Genomic DNA, 19238 nt, shown 5'->3' on the forward strand with positions numbered 1-19238 from the left:
TGCAGCTAAATTAATCGGAAACTTTACACTTCGTTTTAAACCTCGGCGCCTAGTTTTTATTTGGTGTTGCTATTAATAATATAATAATCTGCCTTGATTAATTAAAGTTGCAACTTGCAACATATTACTTTATAAAAATTACTTTTGTTTTTACTACCTGTGGAAATTAATACAAAGCACAAATGCATTTTACGCTAAAGAAGAATCGCTTCAGTATTGATAGAGTTTAGATAATTCTGATTTTTTTAGATAATATTAATATAATCGATAATAATTATTCATCCTATAAAGATCCGTCCTCATCCGTTTATAAACAAACATGTTTTTGGTTTCAGATATCGACTTTCCAGTATTGAAGAGGTGAGTATTTCACGCTAACTTGTAAACACTAACATGACATGACAAGTGACGTCACATGTCATGTAACAGGTCAACGACCTGCTGACTTACTTACCGCATTCCGCAACGCGTCGAACATTTGTCACGGTCATCTATCTTTAATTGTTTGTTCGCCACAATCCTGCCTCACGCTGTCGAAGTTTTCTAAGTATTTATTATTAAGTATTGCAGACTAGATGACGCCCACAACTCCGTTGTGCCAAAATTCGTTTTTACCTTTTTCCGAAGTCCGAACCATAATATCTACATTTTTCCGGGACCCAAAGTATCTCCATACCGAGCAAAATTGTTTCAGCGCTTTGGGCGTGAAGAGGTTACAGACAGACAGACACACTTTCGCATTTGTAATATTAGTATGGTTATAGTAGACTTAAACCTAAACAGCTTCCTCTTTAGGAAAATCTTTTATTAAAGCTGTCACTATTATTTCTACACTTCTTAGGTTCGTCTTTTCCTACTACTAACCCACTACAGTCCATTAAATATTAGCTCAAAGTTTATAATATTATGAAAGTAATCCTTGTAATGCATAAGGGTCCTGCCACAGGAAAAATAAATGTGAACTTATTATGTATGAAAACTTTAGATCGGATACGACAATTAGCGTAAAGGAGTAACGATGTTCCCCTTTAGTAAGATTCTAAAAGGATATTAAAATTTTATTTGAAGTTACATCTAATTTATTTCCATGAATCAAAAGGCTATCAAAAACATACGTACAGAATACTACCAACTTGTTAATTTATTCGAATACATAGAATAGATTAAAGAGACAAGGAGACAGGAGGGAAGAGAAAGGGAGAAGGGGTACTAATAAGCGCTACAACATTTACGGCATATAATAGTTTAATCCCAAAAAACCTATTTAAACTTTAGCACAAATTAATCGTTCGATGGCCTTATCGTGTATGGGTGGTAAAGGCTGGCATTGACGCGATTGGGCTCCCGGCGTGACGTAACACGCGTGACCAGCATTAACCGTAGCACCAACCTTATGATACCATTTGTGATAAACAAAGGCTCATTAAACACATTTCATGGTATAAATGAGACACCCTTGTCGGAACTCATCAGTCTTGTGTCCTGTGTTGGCAGTAACAAACCCGTCCATCCATCCATCATCATAACCTATCCCGGTGCGCTGGAATCATGAAGTTTGCAATCGTTCTCTGCCTTATTGCTGGAGCATTCGCTGAGCCGCCTCGTTTCAGACCCGCGAGGTTCAGGTCTCAGAGACAGGAGCTAGCTCCGACCACGGAGGCGACAGAAACGACCACCGACTTCCCCGGATATCCTGCTTCGGGATGGAAACCTTCAGGAGAGCCGTTCACTCTACCTCAGGAGACTTCAGCGTCGACGTACGGACCCCCAGATGCGGGTGCCCCGTACCCTGCTTCGGGATGGAAGCCGGCTCAGCCTTTCACGCTGCCCCAGGAGCAGTCACCGCCAGCTACCAGCTACGGAGTTCCGGACAACAGTTATGGAGTACCTTCGACCGACGCTCCGACAACTGATAATCCAGCGGCGGAAAAGTTGGAGGGACCGGTTGAGGTGGCCAAGAGTGTTGGAACCTACTACGTGCTGCTGCCGAATGGTCAGCTCCAGAGAGTGGAGTTCGTGTCACAGAATGATATCCAAAATATGAGATACACTGCTCGCTTGCAGCTGAGAGACAGAGCGCCCCTGTATGTGTTTGGACCTTAAAAGTGTCAAAGTTTACCCAAAATATTATGTTTCTAGTGCACACGAAAATGGAAATAAATTAATTACCCAATCATAACATTGTGTTACTATCAGAAAATTTACTCCAAATTATCTATATATATAGATATTTTAGGAAATTGTAATAGCATTTTCAATCTAAGCGAAATTGGCGAAATTTATGATGTGAAAGCTTCGGCACGGTCTGGATCGATGACGTCAGAGTTCATTAATTACCAGCTGGCATTTTTCCCTTTTTGCCCCTGCTCCTTTTGCCTTGCGCCCCTTTTGCCTCACGACTCACGCCTGGAACATTACTAGATTTCGCATCGAATCTTCTTAAAATGAGCTGAGTTAATTAACTGATTTTAATTAGATTTCACGATTTAAATTTAAAAAAAACATTTATACTTTGGTACCTGTATAATAAAGTAGGTGCTATTAATGTAACGAAAATAATCTTAAGTTAAACAGAATTATAGGTTTATTATGTAAATAAGTCTGTTAATTAGAAACTTAAGGAGCTGAAGTAAAAAACTTTAATTACAGCACTGCGCAGTAAACGCCATTGCATTGCGAAGTAAATACTGCATCCTGGAGACAGGGCCGAAGGGAGCACTTTATCTGTACTGCCTCTCTCTTCGCCTTCTCTTGGGTTCCATTGCTGCCTTTTTAATAGCACCTGAAAATAAAAATGAAAATTCATTAATTGTAGACGAACTAGACATTTGTTACTTTGTAAAAATAATTGAGCGCCTAATGACTATTGGTCATGATAAACTGTACAATAAATAGCCTTCTACCGCCAGTTCTGTGTTAAAGCAGCCACTCAACTGCGATCGACCGATTTATACATAGTTTATAAGAAATCCCTTCACACCACTCACTTCTTTTACAATAGATACTTCCGTATCTATTAACGCGCGTTGAAATCGTAGCGCGCGTTATGACACTTTTTTTTAAATGCGGGTGGATTTTGACGCGCGTCACGGGCATGCCACACCTTCGCTGTTGACTGCGCTATTATGTAACGCATACCCATGTTGAACAAAAAAAAAGGCACAATGTAGACAAAGCTATAGAGTAGAAAGGCAAATGAGTGATTTGCTTTTCCTTACTTCTTTATTTCCAACGTATCCTTTCCCGTCTTGTCCTAACGACATACTGATAACTTACTCTCTAAGACCTGACACCGAGGTAATATATACTCACGGTGAGCCGCCAAGCCCTCCGTGAAGTTATCCAGCACGAGCCAATAGTTTATGATCCACAGCACCACGGCGCGCGAGCTCATGTACGCGAACAGCAGCGGCACCCACGAGGTGTCGGTGTCGTCAGCGGATAACGCCGGGGGGAGTTCCCCCAGGTACTCCTCGCCCGCACCGATGTACTTGATTATTGACTCTGGAACGGAGTAAGGTGGACCTAAACAACCATTAGATATATATTACTTCAGGGTATGTATGGGTGGATAAAGGGAACATAATATATAGGGAACACACACACACAAACTCTATATGAGTTCGCTGTGAAAGTAGGAGCGCAGAACGAGTAAGTTTTTTATATGGGGACATTCATGACGTCGCGTCGGGGTGCTTGCCCATACAAATGTACAAAAAATATTTGCTCTTTCAGCTCTGCTACTTTCACAGTGAACTCTATAGTTATACAGGGGACCCATAAACACCCTTTAGTTTTATCACTGTGTTTTGTTACACCTTGTATAATCATATTATAGTTGGAATATCTCCTACTCCTCCTAGGTACCTTTGTTCCGAAAAAGAACTTATTTGCAGAATATGCCGTTTTCCTTTACAATAGGTGTTACAATAATTAACCATACCTCTACAGGGTTTTTTTTTTTTTTTTTTATTATAAGATTGTGGCCGTCTATGGACTGTTCGTCCATATCCTTTTTTTGTTATTTTATTATTTAGATTTTTCGCACCAAGGATAATTGAAATAATATTATGAATTTTAATTAATTGTGGTCCATCACGCCATGGACACTTTTTTTTTTTTTTTTAACATAAGTAATATATATTTATATATATATACTTAGTAGAATAGACTATAATATATTATACATATAATAAATATATATTTATTGTTTTATAAATTACATAATAATAATATTATGTTTTGAACGGTGAGGTCCCAGTCAGTGTTTTTTTTTTTTTTTTTTTTCCCAGTCAGTGTTTTTGATGAAAATATTGGTTTCCGATAAATTGTTAACATTATTTTTTAACGGGAACCATGTAAATAAAAAATAAAGGTCCCAGTCAGTGTTTTTTTTTTCCAGTCAGTGTTTAAAAAAAAAAAAAAAAAACAAAAAAAAAAAAAAAAAAAAAGGTCCCAGTCAGTGTGGCGGCCAGTAGGTCCGACATTTTCCGATTTCCTTAGATTTTATGCTGCTCCACCCTTTGCCTTTAGATGTTGTGACATTGGCTTGGTGGAGAGGGGTCACTCAAGCTGGGTGGAGTTTCTAGGGTGTTAAAGATTCGGGTAGATTCGACACAGAACGATATCTCGTTCTGTGTCGAATCTACCCGCCATGTGGCTTAGAACTTTATCGTTCCTGTCTTTTATAGCCATTTTTATGTTATAATCTCTTATGTGTTCGGTTGACACCTCCGTTTTTATGAAGCTTGCCACAGCGTCTCCATCAGTGTCAGTGTAATAGACACAGGTGTTAGTGTGCCGGGATATGGCTACAACTGCATGAGGAACGCTGTCATGGATTGCCAGCTTTCGGGACTTGGTCTGTATGATGATCACCGAGGGACTCGTTAATCCCTGAGCTTCATGGATTGTGAGGACGCGAGAGTCCGTTCCCGATCCATAGCCTGTATTAGTGAGGGCTGCTTTCTCCTCTTGTGTGTGGACAAGATACAGGGTATTTAGATTGGTTTTAGGTATTCCCGCTCCTGTATACTTCATTAGCTTTAGGGACCGCACAATTTCCTTCGATGAATAGATGTTATTATAGACCATGCTTAAGGCGTATGCCACATCCATAGGGCTCCTGTGTGTGCAAGACAACTCCTGGGTGATGCTGGTTACCAGGTTTGGACGAGTGTAACCCTCTACAGGGTTGCAGTCTGTCCTAACTTATTACTAACTCTTATTAATTTTGTTGTGGGCTGCAAGGACAGATTTACCTTCTATCAGGCACCACTCTTAATAATATTAAGAATCTTCCTCTGACAGAAAATCTTCTATTCGTTGTCCGCTGATTCCTTCCACAAAACTTAACCGATTTAAGTACTTTTTTCATTAAGAATTAAAGCAAGGCTTGAGCTGTGTTCCTGTTTTATTTTTTTTTGTATATTCTAGCCAGTTTTGTTTTCTGGGTGTTTGACCACAGAGAAAATTCTGGCCATTTTTTTGGGTTTTTAGACGTTTTTATTTTTTTTAATAATAAAATTATGAAAAAAAAGAAAACATAGGGACATGCTAATAGTGGCCATAGATATTCAGGAAAAAAATCATAACTCTACCGGCATTATCCACGGAGGAAATAGGGGACAACGTTTGTATGGAAAAACGGAGGTGTGGACTCCTCTAAGCCGCTAGATATAAATTATGTATTCTTTCAACCATAACGTAACTCATGTCAGCGCGATTATAACAGGCTTTATCGACATTATAACATCCATGGAACCAACTTAACCGTGTAGTTCAGACTTCAGAGCTTCCCTTAAGAGGAGTCCACACCGCCGTTATTCCATACAAACGCTGTCCCCTGTTTCCTCCCTGGATAATGCCGGTAGAGTTATGATTTTTTTCCTGAATATCTATGGCCACTATTAGCATGTCCCTATGTTTTCTTTTTTTCATAAAGATAAGAATGTCCAAAAACCCAAAAAAATTGAAAGATTTTCCTCTGTGTTCAAACACCCAGAAAACAAAACGGCTAAAATATACAAAAAAATAAAACATAGAAACACAGCTCAAGCTTTGCTTTAATTCCTAATAAAAAAAGTACTTAAATCGGTTAAGTTTTGGAGAAGGAATCAGCGGACAACGAATCGAAGATTTTCTGTTCTTTTATTAGAACTTTTGTCGTGTTGTCTCTATCGCGCTCTGCGGTAGGAGACTTGAGATTGGTGAGACAGCAGTACATTTTTAAATACCTATTTTCGATTTCTCTCGCCTCTGATGTATCCTCTTAATAGGGATCAAATGATCATACGCCGTGTCCATCACACGAGTAGGCAGTAATGGGTTCAGTGTGGTTCAGTAGAGTTGGATGACGTCACTCTTGTCAGCTCATCCGTGAGAGATCATTAGTATGCAAAAGCCGTCGGTGCGGACGCCATCGAATATTAACGTGTTGTGTGTAAAACTTACATCGCGTGGTTTCGTTGGCGTACCTACAGCTTAGAGTAGTTATATAATATAATATTATACTACGACCATGTGTGATGTAACATGAAAATATTGGTTTCCGATAAATTGTTAACATTATTTTTTAACGGGAACCATGTAAATAAAACTAGCTAGCACTTATTAGTTTAGCTTTTAAACTTTTTAAAGAAATGCCTTTGTACAATGTTTACATTTTTTACACTAAACATACTTAATATCATTCTTTTGAGAAGAAATGCGATAACACTCGATATCCAAAATTTAAAACAAAAAAAATCGAAAAATCCCGAATAAACAGCTTTTTCCAATTTGTTTTTCGGGGAAATTCAAACTGAAACAGCTTTTTAGCAGAAACATCCAAACCAAACCGGCTTTTTTACCTTATTTTACAGTGTCACACACACACAGACAGACATAATTATAATGCCCTCGTCGAAAATAAAATGGTACCTCCTAAATAAATAGTGCAATTCCCTTCTCAGTCAGCCCGCAATATTTCGAGTTAAAATAAAGAGTTCATGAACGGAAACTACTTTCAGCTAATTACGTTACTGTTTTGTTACTTTCTAATGAAGTTTTACTACTTGAAAACTTTAGCACTAGATTAAGATGAAGTTTCGTGAATACGGCCTTGGACTTTTGTGATGGCGGATGCGAAAGAACAAAAACGAAGTGAATGGTGACTCGAATTTGGTCGGGTATTACTTTAAGGTCCGATTACACCAACGTCTGTTAGTGTTAACAGCTTGTTAAAATGTCAAGTCTTCTCTTTAATTCATATGAAAAACGAAAGAGGTAACGTGATATTAAAGCATTAACTTAAACAGTCGTTGATGAAATCGGACCTTAGTCTTAAGATGGCTGTGGAAAAGGAAGGGGAAGGCGCAGTATTCGATTTTAAGGGCCTGTATTGCCAGAATCAGACGATTTTCAAGATTTAAAAGTGAGTAGTGACAGGAGACATAAAAGTATAGTACATAATTTAAATTCTGAAAAAAATATATTATGCGTTAGTTAAGGATCTAACACTGTGGAATTTATATTCCATTAAAACAAAAAATCGCAAAGTTACCTTTTCTTTTAACGAAATTGCCATACTATGTCCAAATTTCGATTTAATTGATGTATAAAATGACGACCATCAAAAAACTATAAAATTGCAGGCGCAAAGGTTCGGCTGGTACGCTTTCAGTCACAACTCACAAATAATTTGGACATAGTATGGCAATTTCGTTAAAAGAACATTGGGATTTTTTTCTATCGGGTGAAGTTCATGATATTGTGTAATGGAATATAAATTCCACTGTGTTAGATCCTTAACTAACACATATATTTTTTCAGAATTTAAATTATTATATTTTTATGTCTACTGTCACTTTTAAATCTTGAAAGTCTTATAGTTGGATGTACGCTCAATGCTCATGGTCCCACTATTCGTGTGAATTAACACCCATGCGCTGACTTCCACCTCTGGATTCATCTAGCGATCTAAAAGTTTTGTGCGGTCTATAATAGACACTTTTTGGAGACATTATTATGTATTGATTTATTTTTTTTATTATTTATGCATTGTTATGCATAAATAATAAAAATCTAAAAAGTTGTGTACAAAAACGACTGACCATAATATGCTCCTAAAGGATTTCCTTTTGTAGCGCAATGTTTTATTAGTCGTACCCAACTCGTTATCTCCTAGCACCTTAATTACAGAAGTAACGACGATTTTATCTACCTGAAGTCTTTATTGCCTTTTTAATTCGCTGATACAACAAGCTACGTGAGTAATATTAGTTTAGGTGGATATACTTCTTCTAGACTAAACTTTTAAATAACAATTATTTTGCTTGTTTAAATTAGGCAGATAATAAATAAAATAAATCACGGGCTAGCTGCATAGATAATAAAGGAAAGTGCCCATAGACCCCTGTAGCCTCAAGGAAGAATTATAAGGACCACTAGAGGAAATGCGCATCAATAGCTGCAGTAACAGCTCTTTTCCCAGTGTCCTTTTTCTGCTCATCTATTTCATAAAAAAAAAATTGATACCTGTTAAATTTATTGAAATTACATTAAATATAATTGGTTTACATAATAAAAACAAGCAACAACGACACTAAATATTTGCTCGGGGAAAACAAAATTTTATTCGGAAGTAAATTTATAGCAATTATCGCATTTCACAACCTTATTTACTTTGTAAAACAACATGGCGACCCTGAGGTACTCGTATTTCAAATTGGTAATAATTGTATTTACGCCTCTCTGAAATTGTTTTAGAATAGAACTTTGTAGGGAGCAGAAAGTTTTGAAGAAGATTTCGTTACAAAATAGTACTAACTGAGACGAGAATTATCTAAAAGACTAAACGCTCGATAGAGATAAATTAGACCATCGACCGAAAAGTGCTTGTCATTTTCGCATCTTCACGCCAAGTTCACGCAAATATAAGTGTCGAATATGGCTAGACTTTACCAACAGTAATCAGTCCGTACCGGGAATATACAAAGCAGCAACTAGCAAGCAAGTACATTATTGTCCTACGCATTTGTAAGCACTGTCTCTTATAATAATAACTCCCACACCGATTTCGGTGACGGTGGCCGGTTTCATTAAAACCAGGCTTGTTACGCAGGAGTAATTTTATAGCGCATAAGTGTGTGCGCAGTACACAAGAGCACTCTCTATTCCTTTAACCTCCTAACCCAGTGGGACAGACGACCGACACGACTGGCGAGAGATTAGGCGCAGGATTTTTTACGTGCCCATCCGACGCCTGGATCATCTTACTTGTCAGACAATAAGGTCATCAACCTGCATTGTCCTAATCAAACTTGGAAATAACACGATTCCAACGCGTAAATCGAACCCACGACCTCCGCGTCAAGAGCCGCGCTCCAAACCACTGGACCACGGAGGCGTTATACGTTTATAGCGTACTACTAGGAGTGCATAAGTCAGTAGCTACTTCACTCACCTTCAGTGCTCGTATAGGGAATATCCATGAGATACGTAATGACAATATAGATATCAGACACCAGCAGCGCCGCCCCGGCAGCGGTAAACGGTAGCACCGTCAGGTACAGGCCGAGGAGATGCCGACCGTACAGTGCCGAAGCCAAGCCCAGAGACAGCCAGAGCATGTGTAGGGTGAGGGAGAATTTCAGCTTCCTGAAATAGATGAGTAAGATTTTATGAAACTGTACCGGCATACAAAATCTTGCGAAACGAACGCTGTTTTTCTAGAATGGTTACTCAAAAATTAAACTTACTTATGTTACCCGCATCTTCGTCGCAGCGAAATGCTTATCGCGTAGGAAACTTACATTTTCCGGGATGAGAACTATCCTATGTCCTATTCAGGAAATCCAAGTATTTCCATATCAAATTTTGTTAAAATGCTAGCTAGCTAGTTGCGCTAGGTATAGTGATGACAAATACGAAGCAGGCAGACACACTTTCGGCTTATATTATTCGCATTATTAATACCAGAAAATACAAATTCAACATTACATTACATATTATGTCATTGCAGCGCTCTTTTCCCTGTCCGTCTCGCTCGCACATACTAGGAGCACATTTTATTTTTTATAATTGCTTGATCTACTAGGAGCACATTACCATACCATACCATCGAAAGCCAGCGGCAACGACGTTCTTCGCCGGCCAGATAATACTCGACATGGTGGTGCGATTGACGGCGGTACTGGTGAAGTTGTAGGACTCCACTCTCCCGCAGGCCACCGGGTCGTATAAATAGAGGAACTTCATAAGCGTGATCTCGTGCAGCTCGGAGGGGGAGGGGGGGAAGCGGCAGCTGAGTGTGCACCAAGAGAGCACCAGCACGAAGGCGGCTGGAAGAGGTTGAGTGAGACTCATAAAATACTGCAAATTCCGGATAGACAGAGATGTGGTCTTTGCTTGCTGCTGATCACTTTTACATGCGCACGATTTTTTTTTTGCGTTAATAATGATAATTCTCTACGTATTTGCTATTAAGTTTTAACAATATCCGGCTCGTTATCCTTTCAAAGTGCATATTTATTGTAGTTTCGGATTTTATTTACCACAAATAAAAACTTTTCCAAAATTGCTATAGCTAGATACTTATTGCTACTTACTGCTTATAAACTAGAGATCAGAAAACATTGAATATTTTTATATAAACGCTAAAGACTTTGACTCCCTTAATTACGTTAAAATGAATGAACTGAATAAAACATTAAGTTGTAACAGAAAATTAATTATTTCCTTCCTAACTCCACTCATCTAAATATTGAATAAAGTAACTTACTTTGGAAGAATATTATTATCAGCGTGTGGAATATTAAGGAAGCCATTTTTTACCTAAAATAGGAAATCAATATGACCTTTATAATCTAATAGGCCGCGACTGATCGATGAAAGCTTGGCATAGATATTTGGCAAAGGTTTTGTGTGGCTCCCAATACGATCATTTTGTACATAGCCTTTTTACCTCAATATGGCAAGGCCATAAGGTATGATAATGATTTTAGTTCTCTACTCGTAAATGTACGTTTCTTCTATCAAAGCATTTAAAAACTAATTTGAATAAATAATGAGTCAATTGATGCCTGTGAATGTTAACTTCTCTGTTGTTTGCTTAGTTAGATCACAGAGTAAATAATATATTATTATTGCGGTTAGTTTATTAAGTTGTAAAGAACTGCATCTCTTCCATTAAATAAATATCTCAGAAATAAATACTTATTTTCTAATTTTTTGAAGCGTATTGCAGTATCACCGAAAGAGATAAAGAGCATAAAAACATTAAAAATACACGAGATAAAAATATATTATGGTAGAATAATAATTGAATGAGACCAATGTGAAAAATATACTTAGTACGAAATATACGCCTTGTTTTTGAAAAAAAATACCAACTTGCCATATTTAATGGCTTTAGCCGTTATGGTTCAGCCATTATTCAATTCGATTTAGATTCGATCACCTTTTCATATTAAGATGGGTCTAAGTACAAAATTAATGGCACGGCCTTTCGAATTAATAGAATGGAAATCCGATGAAATACATTATTTCGTTTGGCGATCCCATTGAACAATAATTTGATCGTCATCGTCGATTAAATTCGATGAAAAGCCTAAATCTAATTTTAGTACAACTTCGTAAATTCTGTTTACATATTGTTATAATTTTTATGAAGAATTTCTCATCTTAAAAGATTATGAAGAATTTTTCATTATAATTTCATGGCTCATGTCCATAGATAAAATCGGCCAAGTGCGAGTCGGACCCGCGCATGAAGGGTTCCGTACCGATACGTAGAGCAAAAGTAGACTAAAAATTGTGTCTTTTTGTATGGGAGCCCCTCTTAAATTTTTATTTTATTTTAATATTATTATTAAATATTAAAGTACACATTTAACAAAACTATGTGTGAATTCAAGTCATGCCATTATTGATATAGAGCGAAAAAGGCCTAAAAAATAACGTTTATTGTATGGGAAATATTAATTTTAATTTGTTTTTACTATTTGTTGTTATAGCGGGTTGCCGCTATATAATTTTCACAGATTGTGTATGTCTGTTGAGACATACACAATCTGTGAAAATTTCAGAAGTCTAGCTATAGCGGTTCTTAAGATACAGTCTGGAGACAGACAGACGGACAGACAACGAAGTCTTAGTAATAGGGTCCCGTTTTTACCCCTTGGGTACGGAACCCTAAAAACTAATTTCTAAAAACCTAGTCGTCCTTGATGAACACAGAATTGATTTCCGGTTACATAATATTACGAGCTTTTGCCCGCGGCTTCGCTCGCGTTAATAAGTATTATTTTATACAAACTTTCATCCCCTATTTGAACACCTTGGGGTTGGAATTTATCAAAATCCTTTCTTATATATATATATATATATATATATATATATTATGATGTTACGCTACGCTAGATAGATCAGTCAGTCAGTCGCCTTTGAGTTTTATATATATATATATTATATATATATATATATATATATATATATATATATATATATATATATATATATATATATATATATATATATTATGATGTTGTCTGCTAATACTTTCATACATTAAGATGTAAACACACCGGCAAAATTAGAGGAACATAACAAAATTTTCAATTTTTTTTTAATTGTTCACTGATTTTTATATATTTATTTATTTATTTACTAATTGATTATTAAAAAATAAATTTTATATAAATTTAGAGCATAAAAACGTGAAAAATAGAAAAAAATCAGCAAAAATCATAAAATTAAGAAAATCTTTGGAATTTCAGTAGTAAGTTTTTAAGATAAATTCTCCATTTTTATTAAAGAAATGCCATGTTAAAAGCGTGTAATGCTGATGTCATGCCTTCTATGGATCTCAAGAGGGCCTGGATATGCCATTCCATGCTTGCATTTTAATTGTCAATCATTTCCTGTGGGATATTCTCCTACTCCTCCAGTAGCGCCAACTCGAGCTCCTGGACACATTTTGGAGCTGGAGTTTTAACTCGTACCGTTCACCCATTGATGTGCCACACGTCTTCAATCGGATCCACATCCGTACACCACGCTGGCCTCTCCACCTGGGCTACGTCAGCATCGTTTAGGTAATAATGCCCGATTTTCTTACTCTATGGACGCACATAAAATTGAAATTACTACCTAAAACTGTGTAAAAGGCACACCATGCAGTTCCAGGATGTCGGTGCTATAGCTCTTTACTGTCAAAGTACCATCATCTATAATCATCAGCTCCATGCGGGCTCCAAATCATATGCAACTCCAAACCATTACGAAGCATGCATCATAGGCCACTGTTTCCGATAAGTTTGATGGCCTGTAGCTTTCTTTATAATTTATCTACATTCTTTATCGCCTGTCAATACAATGTACACAGAATTTGCTCCCATCACTGTACGTACAGTACAAGATTTCACTCACTTGTCTAATTTTGATGTTCACGCGCAAATCTTAGCCTGGCTCTTCGGTGTCCTGTCTCAAGTTTTGGTGCCCTTGCTGGCACTTTTGAGTTTAATTTAACTTCTTTGAGTCTTCTTCTTACTGTACAATCACTTACACGTTCATCTTGGACCTGTTCCGACAGGTTTCGTGTCTGCATAGCAGTTTGAGGTCGATTTCTTAAGTTTTGTTTCCTTACAAAATGGTCATCCTGAACCATTGTCACCCGATATCTGCCTTGTTCTCGTCTCCAAACGTAAGATCCAGTCTCTCTGAAGCGTTGAAAGTTACGATGAACCACGGAAGCCGACACACCTAGCCTGACTGACCGAACGGTAGGTGTGACCTTTCTCTATCGTGGTTACAGCTCTAGCTGTCGCAGATGCTGGGAAATCACTAATTTTGTATCTAAGCAATGTGTTCTTCCAAAAACCAAACAATCAAATGAGCTGAGCATACCTTGCACCCCGCTAAAACGCCATTCTTATCAGGAACACTTACAACGTCAATAATCGAAAAACACTTATTAGGGCATAATTGCTATAAAAACCTGTCAACTTGCCAGTTTTGTTCAATATTTTATTTCTTGAATGAGCTTAGAAGCTATAAAAAAGGCTTTCAGACAGCCCAGCCCACTTGAGTTCAAGTTTTGGCCCTTTTTACCAATGTTCCGCTAATTTTGCCAGTGTGTGTATAATGTATATTATAATACTTAAAGGGTTCTATATTATTTTAAAATCTAAATACACAAAAGTTTGTTCTTGATTTTGTTCGTGATCAAAATTAAAATGCAAAACAAAATAAACAATCATTTAATGTTGTTTGAAGTCCACTTAAGCTGCTGTTGGTTGGTACTGCTGCGGCATGTAGACAAATATTGGCGCACTTTCACTCCTATAGCTCAGTCTGGCGGTGTAAGCCATGTTCTGCCTGTCATTCTCTGTCATAAACTGAACTCTCTGGAGCTGAGAACTCGGTAGCAAAACGTAGTATGCTCCTTCCACTTTTTCTATTTCTATGTTATTTGCTATATCGTCTTTTCTGTCTTTCTTATTGCCTTCTGGAGTGTCATCATTATTCTTCTGTTGTGCTTCTGGATTAAATGTTCCTGTGTAGATATACGATGGTACTTCATAGCTGTCGGCTGGTATTCCAAAGGTCTGAGGGGCATCGACTTCTGGTAATCTGTAGTAGTTTGATAAGTCCTGCTGCTGGTCGTAATATTTCTTGTCAGCGTAGGAGTCTTGGGTGTTTTCCGGTTGATACCTCACATTGCTGTACTGCGCGTGGCTGGATACTAGGGTACAAGAAATAATGAGTAGTATAGCGATCATCTTGAGAGCGTCCTCTTCACTGGCGGTTGTGACATTTGGAACTTATATATCTATTTCCTCCCTGGTTTCCGCTTGACACGGTTAAGGCCACTTGACATTACGTGACTTAATTCCTAAGTCCTAAGACCTTAGTACTTGAGAAACTTAGGGTCATATTGACGGGAAATTTGTTGATTTTTGCATAAACAGGAAGATGGATGACAAAACGATTTACGATAGTCTTTAGTGTAGTGTTAACCAAAATAATGGCGTAAGAATTCAAGAGTTCAAATCAAATCAAAATCAAATCAAAATCATTTCTTTGCTGAAATAAGATACAATTATCAACAATCAAGTCTCTTCGAACCATTTTCACTGGTGATAATATTATGTACTCTCGTTTAATCCTTTAAAATATATAAAGAAAATAATTTCGCATCTTTTTTCAGCAGATTATCTATTGATAAGCAAATATTAGCCGTCAAAATTGAATAACCCGGATAAAAAATGTTCCACCTTCAGAGGGTTAGGGATGTTTCGGTAACAGGAAAATATTCCTGTAATATAATATTACCAGCTTTTTCCCGCGGCTTCGCTCGCGTTAAGAGAAATTATTATATATAAACTTTGATCCCCTATTTGAACCCCTTGGGGTTGGAATTTATCAAAATCCTTTCTTAGCGGATGCCTACACATTATAATATTTACCTGCATGCCAAATTTCAGCCCGATCCGTCCAGTGGTTTGGGCTGTGCGTTGATAGATCACTATGTCAGTCAGTCAGTCACCTTTGAGTTTTATACATATACATATATAGATTTTATACGTGGGAGAGCTATGCATCGGCACGAATGGGCCGGCTCGACCGGAGAAATACCACGTTCTCACAGAAAACCGGCGTGAAACAGCGCTTGCGCTGTGTTTCGCCGATTGAGTGAGTTTACCGGAGGCCCAATCCCCTACCCTAATCCCATTCCTACCCTCCCCTATTCCCTTCCCTTCCCATCCCTACCCCTATTACCCTATTCCCTCTTAAAAGGCCGGCAACGCACCTGCAGCTTTGCTGATGCTGCGAGTGTCCATGGGCGACGAAAGTTGCTTTCCATCAGGTGACCCGTTTGCTCGTTTGCCCCCTTATTTCATTAAAAAAAAAAAAGAAGATTGTGTGAGTAACTGAGTAGTAGGAATTAAAATATAAGAGTAAATCATTCGTATTAAGACTTGGGCGAGTTGGTTCTTCCCGGCGGGCGCATCCCCTTGGAAGATTTTTGATGACATTCCGAGAAAAACTCGCTAAGTTTAATTTCGGTCCCAAACTTTTCTGTTTTCCTTAGAAGGAATTTCTTAATTTATTTACTTCTTAAAAGGAATGTGTAAGTTTAGTAAGAATATTGGGATGTGGTTATGGACCCTTACTTCGTCGTTATTTAAAGAGCCTGACAGACGTACGAACTTAAAGTACGCGGGTTTTAAGTTCGCGAACTTACTCGGCGTCAGTGGCACACGAGAATCGCTCACACTGGATTACCATACCCCCAGGCTCGCGGCTCGCGGCTCCTTGTTGACACACAGGCGATTAAGGCTGGTATAAATAGTCAGTCTACAAGATTCATCTCGGTCTCAAGACACGGTTCAGGCTCTGTGATTGGTTGGCTGTCAAAATTTGGACCAATCACGGAGTCTTGAGATCGGGTCGCATCTGTATTGACTATTTATAATAAGTCCATAAGTCCGCGTACTTACTCGCACGTCTGTCACCCCCTTATTATCAGATGACACTTGCGAGGTACGACTCCATACGCACAAGAAGCAATAATTACTACCGCATACTTTGTCGCAATATAAAGTATGTTTAGGCAAATGTATTTTGTTATTAATTTTACAGTACATAAATAAACACTTTTAGAACATCTACATGAGGCCTACCACCGGTTCGGGAACCAACTCGGCGAGAAGAACTGGCGTAAGAAACTCGCACGGGGCCACCTTTTACCAAAAAGATGGGAAAATTCTTATTCTTTTTAATAAAAAAACATTAAAAATAGTATCAGATTTTGCTCACATCCTGAATTTCAAATCGTTTAACATTTTCTTGTGAAAGCAATCGATTTCCCGTATCTGCTGTACCGGGCGGGTGACAGGTGAGTTTCGATATCGGCTACATGTTACGGACAAAGCCGACAAAGAGCCGACAGGGCTGAAGTGTGTGCAGATAACACTTTTACAAGAGATGTTATAGGTGGTTGTGAAGAAAACATTCATCATCATAATATTAAAAAAAAAACACATTGGAATATTATTACGTCCTACGAATCTTCCAACTAACTGTACTAAATATTATCTAAGTAACGAGGCATAGATTTCATAAAAAAATGACATTTTATACTATTTTGTGCCTCGATTCAAAGTTTAGACTTATTTACTACTTGTTACCGCTTCATTGCGTTTTCATGTTGCGTTACAGTTTAACATTGATGTTCGAAACCGACAACACAGATTTTAAAGATAGCTTACAAGCTATTATAAGAACCATTTTTATAATATTTAATCGTTCAACTTTTACAATATCTTTTTGTCACAAAAATGAGTTCCTTATTAATTAATTTATAGATTAGTTTAGTATGAAGTATGAACTAATAAAACAATAATACTAGGTAGCTATTATTGTTTTATTAGTTCATACTAAACTAATCTATAAATTGCGTAGTGTATTTAGGATCTTTCCTATCCTAGCATTATATTTTATAGTCTTCACCCGCACTAGAGACCAGCGGGTGAAATATTTTTATCCTATCAGGTATTGGAGGTGTTCCAAACCCGAACCGAATATTACAACGTTGTACGAAAAGTGCAATATTGCGACACTTTGTTACATGTTCCGAATTGGTTTTTCGTTATGGTGTGACCAAAACTAGGTGCAATATATATTTTATTCAGATACTGCAGCTAGTATTTGGGCATCTTGTTTGACCAACATCTATGTTTATTCAGGAATTCGTTTATTTTGTGGGAAGTATAAATTTTTGCCCTTCCCTTCCCTTCCCTTCCCTACCCTCCCCTATTACCCTATTCCCTCTTAAAAGGCCGGCAACGTACGCGCAGCTCTTCTGATGCTGCGAGTGTCCATGGGCGACGGAAGTTGCTTTCCATCAGGTGACCCGTTTGCTCATTTGTCTCCTTATTGCATAAAAAAATTTTTCTTCCTTGGTAACTTTAAGTATTACCTTTACAAGATGACGCCCGCAACTCTGTTGCGCCAAAATTCGTTTAACCTGTGGAAACCATACATTTTTCCGGGGTAAAAAAATGTCCTACGTCCTTCTCCGGGACTCTAAGTATCTCCATACCAAATCTCAGCAAAATTGGTTTAGCGTTTTGGGCGCAAAGAGGTAACAGACAGACAGACACACTTTCGCATTTATAATATAAGTTGTTGTGTCTCTAAGCCTTTTTACGAGCATCGTTATTATAATATAAGAATCACTGATAAAACTAATCACTGGACATCATAGTTACCGTAGTGATAAAAGCAACTTTCCCCAGCAATATTTTATTCATATTTTAAAGCTGTAATGATATGTAAATGACGCAGCTCAATATCGGAAAGTTTTTATATCGAGTGATATTCAAAGGAAAAATTGCTTCCTTAAGTTCCGTGGAACGGTTTAGTGGTGAAAGCCTTAAAACCGAGCTCACCTTGCTCAGAGCCGGTGCGAACGGGCCACTACTCATTATTATCTACCCTGACGGGAGAGGTTGTTGATTTAATTTTTTTGGCAAGGATATTAAATAAATAATGTGCTGTGCTTAGCTTCGGATCAAAATATCAAAATACACACTGTGCGTTTTTACAAGTTTAATGCTTTCTAATAGTAGCATTATAATATTATAATTACCCCACGTTTTGAAATCTATCTGTACACTCTCAATCTTACTGCAGGATATTTTAATTGCATATTCAGACCATTCAGTTGCTAAGATTAAATAAATATTAACAATACTAATTCAATACTAACGTTCGTTTTAAAATAATTTTAAATGGCTCTAAATTCTTCTTCTTCGCCTTCCTATCGTAATCACACAGAACGGTATTCAGAAGCGGTCAGTCGCGGTAGATTGTGTCTCGTTTGCGCCGACATCAAGGTTTACCTCTCTCGCTAAAGTACTGGAGCTTAATTGATCGCTGCACTCAGCCGGGACTAATAGAGCTCAACTAGATGGGTTTCTACAGGAGACATGGAGTAAAGAAAAGAACTTCAATAATTTTGTCCTCATAATGGAACTTAACAATTATAAGGTCCAAGTCCAAAATGAATAGGAAGTATCTTTTGCTCCTCTCATCAGCAGCAATACTAAAGAAATTTCACTGTAATTAAATAATGAAGATTTTGACAGAATAGATAATAATGTATGAGAATTTTGCCCAAGTCTTTATTTATTTACAGTTAAGTAATTAACGTTAGACTCTGATTGCAATTAAAGATTCATGCAGGCTAC

General features: G+C 37.5%; 4 protein-coding genes across 6 annotated transcripts in view; 2 read left to right on the top strand and 2 right to left on the bottom strand.

Annotated features, from left to right (window-relative positions):
* LOC121733963 overlaps positions 1–19238 on the top strand; it is a 220587-nt gene that overhangs the window by 100955 nt on the left and 100394 nt on the right. The window contains exon 4 of the mRNA XM_042124370.1: positions 336–360. The gene's annotated coding sequence lies outside the window, so the exon portion shown is untranslated. The remainder of the gene's footprint in view (positions 1–335; positions 361–19238) is intronic.
* On the top strand, positions 1467–2170 carry LOC121733986. The gene has a single exon (XM_042124402.1). It carries the CDS (start codon positions 1549–1551, stop codon positions 2101–2103), a length of 555 nt encoding a protein of 184 aa, XP_041980336.1. The 5' UTR covers positions 1467–1548; the 3' UTR covers positions 2104–2170.
* On the bottom strand, positions 2187–10826 carry LOC121733984. Of its 3 annotated transcripts, XR_006036630.1 has the most exons (6): positions 10763–10826; positions 10100–10322; positions 9446–9639; positions 3313–3504; positions 2648–2782; positions 2187–2406 (listed from the first exon to the last, which is right to left on the bottom strand). XR_006036630.1 is itself a non-coding variant. In XM_042124399.1 (5 exons), the coding sequence occupies exons 1-5, from the start codon at positions 10806–10808 to the stop codon at positions 2721–2723; spliced, it is 717 nt and encodes a 238-aa protein (XP_041980333.1). In that variant the 5' UTR covers positions 10809–10826; the 3' UTR covers positions 2626–2720. The 3 variants fall into 3 exon arrangements, 2 of the variants coding, with proteins under 2 accessions (XP_041980333.1, XP_041980334.1); XM_042124399.1 differs by lacking the exon at positions 2187–2406 and having other exon boundaries at positions 2626–2782; XM_042124400.1 differs by lacking the exons at positions 2187–2406; positions 10763–10826 and adding an exon at positions 10590–10633 and having other exon boundaries at positions 2626–2782.
* Positions 14244–14762, bottom strand: LOC121733987. Its single transcript, XM_042124403.1, has one exon. It carries the CDS (start codon positions 14760–14762, stop codon positions 14262–14264), a length of 501 nt encoding a protein of 166 aa, XP_041980337.1. The 3' UTR covers positions 14244–14261.

The sequence above is a fragment of the Aricia agestis genome, chromosome 14 (genome assembly GCF_905147365.1).
Source record: "Aricia agestis chromosome 14, ilAriAges1.1, whole genome shotgun sequence".
NCBI classification, from domain to species: Eukaryota; Metazoa; Arthropoda; class Insecta; order Lepidoptera; family Lycaenidae; genus Aricia; species Aricia agestis.

What these genes read in the sequence shown, in the direction of transcription:
- LOC121733986 (XM_042124402.1), top strand. Translation starts at nt 1,549, where the DNA reads ATGAAGTTTGCAATCGTTCTCTGCCTTATTGCTGGAGCATTCGCTGAG.
- LOC121733987 (XM_042124403.1), bottom strand. Translation starts at nt 14,762, where the DNA reads ATGATCGCTATACTACTCATTATTTCTTGTACCCTAGTATCCAGCCAC.
- LOC121733984 (XM_042124399.1), bottom strand. Translation starts at nt 10,808, where the DNA reads ATGGCTTCCTTAATATTCCACACGCTGATAATAATATTCTTCCAAA. An exon ending in GTTGCCGCTGGCTTTCGATG is followed by an intron (nt 9,640 to 10,099) that starts GTATGGTATGGT and finishes CATCTATTTCAG; the next exon opens with GAAGCTGAAATTCTCCCTCA. An exon ending in GGAGGGCTTGGCGGCTCACC is followed by an intron (nt 2,783 to 3,312) that starts GTGAGTATATAT and finishes TTTTATTTTCAG; the next exon opens with GTGCTATTAAAAAGGCAGCA.